General features: G+C 51.5%; 1 protein-coding gene across 1 annotated transcript; it reads right to left on the bottom strand.

Moving 5' to 3' along the window:
* Positions 1-6,230: 6,230 nt before the first annotated feature.
* On the bottom strand, positions 6,231-7,608 carry Tbcc (tubulin folding cofactor C). The gene has a single exon (XM_070023728.1). It carries the CDS (start codon positions 7,435-7,437, stop codon positions 6,406-6,408), a length of 1,032 nt encoding a protein of 343 aa, XP_069879829.1. The 5' UTR covers positions 7,438-7,608; the 3' UTR covers positions 6,231-6,405.
* Between the last annotated feature and the right edge of the window lie 617 nt (positions 7,609-8,225).

The raw sequence follows: 8,225 nt of genomic DNA, 5'->3' as shown, positions 1-8,225 counted from the left end.
CAGGACTGTCAAAAAAAAAAAAAAAGAAAAAAAAAAGGAAAAAAAAAAAGAAAAGAAAAAGAAGAGAAGAAAGAAAGAAAGAAAGAGGAAAAAGAAAAAGAGATGGTATGGCTAGAAGTGTGGCTCAAAGTGGTAGAGGGCCTGAGCTCAAACTCCATCTCCCTTAATTAAAAAAAGAAAGAAAAGAAAAGGGAGGAAAAATTGTCATAAAAATCTTGCTTAGTGGCTTAGTGGTAGAGTGCTTGCCTAGCATGCATGAAGCCCTGGGTTTGATTCATCAGTACCATATAAATAGAAAGAAAAAGAAAAAGCTAGAAGTAGCGCTGTGGCTCAAGTGGTAGAGTGCTAGCCTTGAGCAAAAGAAGCTCAGGGACAGGCCCAGGACCTGAGTTCAAGCCCCGGGACTGACCAAAAAAAAAAAATATCCTGAGATCCTGAGCTGAAATCCTGATATTCACACACACACATACCCCACAAATCCACAATCAGAAGATCAAAAATCAGCATGGGTTCAGTTTTCTGGAAAAGCACCTGCTTAACATGTGCAAGGCCCTAGGTTTGATCTTCAGCACTATAGAGACAGAGAAAGGGAGAGGGAGGAAGGGAGGGAGAGAGGGAGGGAGAAGCAGGAGAGAGAGGAAAGAGGGGAGAAGAAAGAGGAGAAAGGGAAGGAAGGAAGGAAGAAAAAAGAGCCAGGCACCGGTGGCTCACGTCTGTAATTCTAACTACTCAGAGGGCTGATCTGAAGCCAGCCTTGGCAGGAAAGTCGTTAGACTCTTATTGCCAATAAATTACTCAGAAAAAGCTTTAAGTGGCGCTGTGGCTCAAGTGGTAGAGCGCTAGCCTTGAGCACAGAGAGGCTCAAGGACAGAGACCAGAGTTCAAGCTCCAGGACTGGCAGAAAAAAAAAAAAATCTAGGAAAATAGGCCAAAGACAGAACAAGTAATTCATGGCAAAACTTAGAAAAGTCTAATAATCTGGAAATAACCTCAGTAGTATGCAGGGAAATGCAAATTAAACAGTAGCAGCTCAAATTTGATCTATTCCCCTGAACACATGTCCAAATTCTGTCACTAAAGAGTTTAAGATAGTGAAAATGGAGATGTGCATACTCGATGAGTCTACTTTGTGTGTCTGTGTGTGCTAGTCCTGGGGCTTGACGTCACCGCCTGGGCCCTGTCCTTGAGTTTCTGCTCAAAGACTAGTGCTCTACCACTTGATCCTTACCTCCACTTCTGGCTTTTTTGGTGGGAAATCGGAGATAAGTGTCTGCCCAGGCTATCTTCAAACTGTGATTCTCAGATCTCAGCTTCCTAAGTAGCTAAAATTATAGACGTAAGCTACTGGTTGTAAGGTCCGCTCCTGGATGGCGAGCAGACTCCACCCTCCTCGCAGCAAAGTCTCCACCCAGTACCTGCGTTACCTAGGCAACTGGGACACCTGGAAGAGGTCACATCTGAATTTGATGTGGCCACACCTTTCCCCACCCATACCCTACATAAGGGCTAGCCCAGGCCCAGACTCTCCCCCTTTTTCTCTCTCTGTTCGTTTCTAGCTCTTGCTGCTCTTTTCTTGCTCTCTTGCTCTCTCTCTTTCCCAGCCACGTGGCGTGCCAACCTTGCCTGGTCCCAGCAGGTCTACCCCTTACCTGAATACCACGTGAGTGCTACTGTTCTTACCCCTCTCTCTGCTCTTTTCTCTCTCTTTCCTCTCTTCCCAGCTCTCTCTCATTCCCAGGCCTTTCCCAGCCACGTGGAGTGCCACCCTTGCCTGGTCCAAGCAGGTCTACTGAATAAACCCTTACCTGAATACCACGTGCGTGGTACAGTTTCAGTTCTTACTCGGTCACCTCTTTTTAAAAACCTAACACTGGTATCCAGTTTAGTTTGTAATTTTTTAATTATTTCTTAGAGCCAGTTTAGATTTACACAAAGTTGAAAAGAAATGCTGAGCTTTCATAAATTCCCTCACCCCAACCAGTTTCCCCTTCAGTAATAGCTTGCATTGGTGTAGTCCTGAGAGTTTTACCAAACACATAATATCCCATACCACCATGACCATATCACACAGAACATGGTTCCTCTGCTCTAAACGCCCCTGTTCTTCCTCTCACCCCACTCTCTCAGGTCTCAGGCCACCGCTGGCTCTATCTTTTCCAGGATGTTTTGCACTTTGAATTATTATATGTGTCTTCCTCCCCTGATTTTTCTCTCCACATACAATCTTTAGTCAGATGCTGGTGGCTCATGCCTGTAATCTTAGCTATTCAGGAGGCTGAGATCTGAGAATCTTGGTTCAAAGCCAGCCAGGGCAGGAAAGTCCGTGAGATTCTTATCTCTAATTAACCACCAGAAAACCAGAAAGGCACTGTATCTCAAAGTGGTAGAGGGGCTGGGAAGGTGGCTCAGCGGTAGAGTGCTTGCCTTGCATGCATGTGGCCCTGGGTTCGATTCCTCAGCACCACATAAGCAGAAAAAGCCAGAAGTGGCGCTGTGGCTCAAGTGGTAGAGCGCTAGCCTTGAGCTGAAGAGCTGAGGGACAGCACCCAGGCCCAGAGTTCAGACCCCACAACCGGCAAAAAACAAAAACAAAAACAAAAAATCAAAGTGGTAGAGTGCTAGCCTTGAGCCAAAAAGCACAAGGATAGTGCCCAGGTCCTGAGTCCAAGCCTTACAACCAACAAAAAGAAGTCTCATGGACTTTCCTGCCCAGGCTGGCTTTGAAACATGATCCTTAGGTCTCAGCCTCTTGAGTGGCTAGGATTACAGGTGTGAGCCACCCGTGCCTGGTGCCTAGCTGAGGATGCATGTGGATGAGAGAAAATCAGAAGAGGAAGACACACTTGATGAAGGAAACCAGAGGAAAAATTTAACTAGGTTTTCTAGAATAACTGGATTAGGACACACTCATCTTTCTCTCCTGACCCCAAAGTTGAGAAGCAATTAGTCCAAGCCTGTGGACGCCCCCTAGTGGCCCAACCAAGAATGGCTTTAACAGATGAGAGATGGTTACCTTGTGTCCAGCCAGCTTCCCTGAGGATGTCAAGTGATCAACAAAGGTAAGAGAAAAAACAAGCTCAGCCAGGCAGCAGTGGCTCACGCCTGTAATCCTAGCCACGCAGGAGGCTGAGATCTGAGAATCAAGGTTCAAAGCCAGTCCGCACAGGAAAGTCTGTGAGACTCTTCAATTAACCACCAGAAAACTGAAAGTGGCGCTGTGGCTCAAGTGGTAGAGCGCTCGCCTTGAGCTGAAGAGCTCAGAGATGGGACCCAGGCCCAGAGTTCAAGCCCCAAGACCAACCCCCCCCCCCCAAAAAAAGAGCAGCTTTGAAGGCTTTCAGTATCTAAACGTGGGAGAAAGGCCATGACTCACCTCCCTCCCCTCTCAAAGATGATAGCTTTTAATTCTTTGGGCCTGTTATATTACTGGGGTTTCACCTCTCCTTTCTCTATATGGTAGTCATTTGTCTCTTTAAAGTTCTTGCTCTGGGCTGGGAAGGTGGCTCAGTGGTAGAGCGCTTGCCTTGCACGCACGAGGCCCTGGGTTGGATTCCTCAGTACCACATAAGCAAAAAGAAAAAAGCTGGAAGTGGCGCTGTGGCTCAAGTGGTAGAGCACTAGCCTTGAGCTGAAGAGCTGAGGGACAGTGGTCAGGCTGTCACAACCAGACCCCCCCCCAAAAAAAAAATAATCAAGTTCTTGCTCTGACGTCCCTCCTCTTGAACTCTGGCTTTGCGGAGATGAAGGCGTGATTCCAGCACACTGGAGAGTCATGCGCAGTCCCTGCCCCTCCGGCTCTGCCAGCACATGAACGCTGGTGACTGGGACATGTCTTCAAACCATTGCCTTTCTCTCAAAAACTGTGCCCTCTCCTCACTAGCCCCTTCACGTTCCTTTCTTGCTTATATTATCTCAAAATATGCTTCATTTTCAGAAACTGCAGGAAACCCTGGAAGACTTCCCAGATGAGGGGCTTCACACCTGGTTTGTACACAATTTTGGCTGTGCACCTGGACCCACACGGTGTGGAGTGACAGAGAAGGCAGTGCCCTACAGCTGACACTTGCAATCCTAGCCACTCAGGAGGCTGAGATCTGAGGATCAAGGTTCAAAGTCTGCCAGGGCAGGAAAGTCCATGAGACTCTCACCTCTAATTAAGCAGCAGAAAGCTAAAAGTGGAGCTGTGGCTCAAGTGGTAGCGCACCAGCTTTGATTGAAAAAGGTGAAGGATAGCCCTAGTACCTAGACCCCCCCCCCAAAAAAAAAATTTCCAACTGGCTTCAGCCAGTGGAAAGCAGCAGTAAATAACAGAGGCATTTTTCAATTCCCAGGGCTCTCCCCTGGCTGGCTCTCTACCTATCATGTAGATTGGCTGCCATCTTCCACCTGTGGAGTAGTGTTCTCCCCGGCCCCTCCCTCCCTCTCCTCTTTGAGCTCAGTCCTTGTTCAACTAATAGTTTTGCCCCTTAGGGATGATGCTGGTATTGCACCATCTCTTACTGCTTTTCCTAAACTCTGCCCGCAGCTTTGTAAATACTTCCTGTATTAAGCTCTTTACAAATTACCCACTTGGAGTGTGACATCTGTTTCCTGCCAGGGCCTGGCCTGCTACAGTGTGCTTGATGAATTAGTTCAGACTGGCTGAAGCATGACCTGAGATCAAACAGTGGATGTAAGGACAGAAGGCTGCCACGTGAGTGTGGAGGGCTGTTCTCCCAGGCTAAGGGGTACTAGGGGAGTTGGAACCCCGGGGAGGCTTTACATTGTCACATACTTTAAGAAGCTGATTTTTTTGGGGGGTGAGGGGGCGGTGGTGGGGCTTGAAATCTGGGCCAGAACACTGTCCCTCAGCTCTTCAGCTCAAGGCAAGTGCTCTATCACTTGAGCCATAGCACCACTTGCGGCTTTTTCTGCTTATGTGGTGCTGAGGAATAGAACCCAGGGCCTCTTGCATTCCAGGCAAATACTCTACCACTGAGCCACCTTCCCAAACCCTAAGAAGCTGAATTTTAGCTGGGCACCTGTAGCTCAAGCCTATAATCCTAGCTACTCAGGAGGCTGAGATCTGAGGATCACGGTTCAAAGCCAGCCTGGGCAGGCAAGTCTATGGGACTCTTATGGCCAATAAACCATCAGAAAACCGGAACTGGCGCTGTGGCTCAAGCAATAGAGGACTCGCCTTGAGCTGTAGTGCTGAAGGACAGCGCCCAGGCCCAGAGTTCAAACCCTATGAATAACAACAACAACAAAAAAAAAGTGAATTTGGGCCAGGTGCAATGTGGCTCACACCTGTAACCCTAGCTACTCAGGAGATCTGAGAGTCATTGTTCAAAGCCAGCCTGGGTAGGAAAAGCCCTGGAGACTCTTATCTCCAACTAACTGCCCCCAAAAAGCCACAGGTGGAGTTGTGCTCATTAGTCTTGAGCATAAATGCTCCTGGACAGCACCCAGGCCTGAATTCAAGTCTCAGGACAGGGAGAGGGAGAGGAAATTGATAGTTACAGGCAGAATTGTTTAGAAAGACAAATTAGGAGATTATTACAATTACTACTAAAGGAGGATAACATTTTCCAACTATCAGATTGGCAAAGATCCAAAAATGACAGTACTCTATACATTGATAAGCAGCCTTCCCAAGACACTGCTAGTGGGTCTTAACTGATGAGCCTTCTCAGGAATGCAGTAGGATACTACCTACCAGTATTACAAGCATTAACTCTCCCTACTAAGGTGACTGAAATCTGAACATCAGAGCTCAAAACTGGCCCAAACAAATCTGGGTGACTCAACTCTAACCAGCAGGAAGTTGTAATTAGAGGTGTAGCTCATTGTAGAGGGCCACCCCTGTGCGGGAAAAGCTAATCAAGAGTTGGAGGGGCGGGGCTGGGAATGTAACTTAGTGGTAGAGTACTTCTCTAGCAAGCATGAAGCCCTGGATTCCTCAATACCACATAAACAGAAAAGGGTGGAAGTGGCGCTCTGACTCAAGTGGTAGAGTGCTAGCCTTGAGGACTGGCAAATAACAAGAGTTCAAGGGTCAGAGTTCAAGCTTTTGTACTGGCACAGAAAAAAGGGAAGGGGGAATAAAAAGGCTAGATTCAAGTTAAAACCAGGAAGTAAACTGAAAAAGTAGACAAGCCCCAGTGGACCACCATTTAAAAAGGTGATCTAAAATCATTAGTCCTCTGCTATTGCTTCAGATTACCGTAATAAAAGGTTCATAAAACGCGTTAGAATCATCATGAATTTATTGGATCACAAGTTAGGGGCCTCCTGTGATCTCAAGCACGAAAATACCGTAAATGTACACAACATGACAACAATATATAAACTTTTGTTAGCAGCAGCCATTCCCACGAGGAGTGTATTTGGTTAGGAGTGAAGACCAGGGGCGCCGGCTTCAGTCTAGTCGCACGGGATCTCCCGCTCCTCTTCGGGAAGAATACTCCAATTCGGGGAGGCCACACCCCGGGCCAGCCAGTTAAAATCATCCACGTCGTTCCAGTTATTTCTGCTCCGATCTAACCCGGAGCTCTGGAAGTCCTGCTCGATTCCGGGGTAGCTCCAGGTATACGGGGCGAACTGGATCCGGCTGCAGTCCTCTACGATGGCCCTGCTGGTGACCTGCAGGAAGATGCGAGTGTTCTCGGTACTGTGCACGCGGAGCTGCTGGCAGGCCACGACCAGCACGCAGTCCGTGCAATTCTCCAGGAACACGGAGGTGGACACGGGCCCGCACAGCACCCGGCAGCCGTGGGCCTGGGCCAGTCGCAAAGTGTTGGGGTTGCCCAACAGCTTGACCGTGCAGTCTCTCAGACCGCTCAATAGGACGTCGCGTTGGTGCAGCTCGGCGCCTCTTTTCTCCAAGACCTGGGACGCCAAGTTGGAGAAGCCACAGGCCCAGGTGGTCTCGGAAGCCGCCTCGTCGTCGTCCTTGGAGGACAGGGCGCTCGCGGGCGCCGGGGCCTCCGGAGCCGCCTCCACCCGCGCGGCCCCAGCGGCCGGGCTCTTCCGGGCCTTGAACGCGAATCGCTTCTCCGGCTTCAGCTTCTGGCGCCGCTGGGCCAGGGCGGCCTGCAGCTGGACCAGCGTCTCCTGGCCCTGCCGCAGGTTGTAGGGAGACAGGAACCGCACTGAATCGTTCAGGAGCTTCCGCAGCCCCTGCAGCCGCTCGGCCGCCTCCTCCAGCCGCTCGGCCGCCTCGTCGCCCCGCAGAAGCTCCTCCACGGCCGCCCGCTCGCGGGCTAAGGTGGAGGTGAAGAAGCTGCTCTTCTCCTCTTCCACTTCTTGGTTCTGCCGACTCTGCTTCCGCCTCTCCACCTCTAGCTGCCGCTCCTGCTCGCGTCTCTGAAGCCGCTCCGGCACCATGGTGTAGTCGCGCTGCACTCCCGGGTCGCTGTTGCCCACGGCGGCGGCAGAGCAACCAGCGGTCTCCATTTTATACGCGAACTGCTGCTCTCCGGCCTCTCTTCCTCCGGGCGCGCCCTCCGCAAGGCCTCCCACCAACGTGCTCTGCCATTGGTCAACCTTGATGACGTAAGGCGGTCGGCCCGGCTTTCTCCGCCGATTGGTTGCTCGGCGCCCGAGGGGCGTGGACGCGGAGGCGGGGCCGACTGACAAGGGGGGGTGGGGAGACAAAGGTCCTTGTGGATGGGTGGGGTGGGAGGCAGGCGGGGGAAGCTTTTTTTTTTTTCCCCTCTTAAAGGGGCAGGACTTATATCCGGGATTGTGGGGTGAGTTGCAGCAGCGGCAGCTGCACATGTGGGTTTGTTTATAAGAACAAGGTTAGAAACTTGCAGGCCTCCCCCTCCCCCCAGCTCCCCCTACTACCCCCCTACAGGCCGCGGATCCGCCGCGGGGAGGTTGGGAGGAATGTGTGCTTGTGGCCGGTGGGGGGGGGGGCAGGTAGTGGTGAGAAAGATGGGGGGGGGAATGGCACCTCCCGGCCCGCGCCAGGGAAGCGGCGGCTGGAACAGCTGGCTGGGGAGCCGCTTGCATGCCTCGGGGGTTTTTTTCTCTTCCTTTCCATCCCCCCTTCCCCCAATCCATTCTTGCCGCCCTCCCCCCCTCCCGTCCTTCCCGCCCTCCCCCTTCCGCGGCAGTGCGGCGCGGCCTGGGGCTCCCGGGCCCCCGCGGGCGGCTGGTGAGGCGGTCGCAGGCGGGGTCTCCGCGTGGGGGAGGCCGGGCGCCGCAGCGCAGCAGCCTTCGGGGCGTCCGGGGAGTCT

This window comes from Dipodomys merriami, unplaced genomic scaffold, assembly GCF_024711535.1.
Source record: "Dipodomys merriami isolate MVZ:Mamm:240054 unplaced genomic scaffold, mDipMer1.0.p SCAF_16, whole genome shotgun sequence".
Classification (NCBI taxonomy): Eukaryota; Metazoa; Chordata; class Mammalia; order Rodentia; family Heteromyidae; genus Dipodomys; species Dipodomys merriami.
This window is presented reverse-complemented; position numbering and strand designations above follow the sequence as displayed.

Bases quoted from the DNA above. Each gene is read 5' to 3' on its own strand.
- Tbcc (XM_070023728.1), bottom strand. From the start codon at position 7,437: ATGGAGACCGCTGGTTGCTCTGCCGCCGCCGTGGGCAACAGCGACCCG.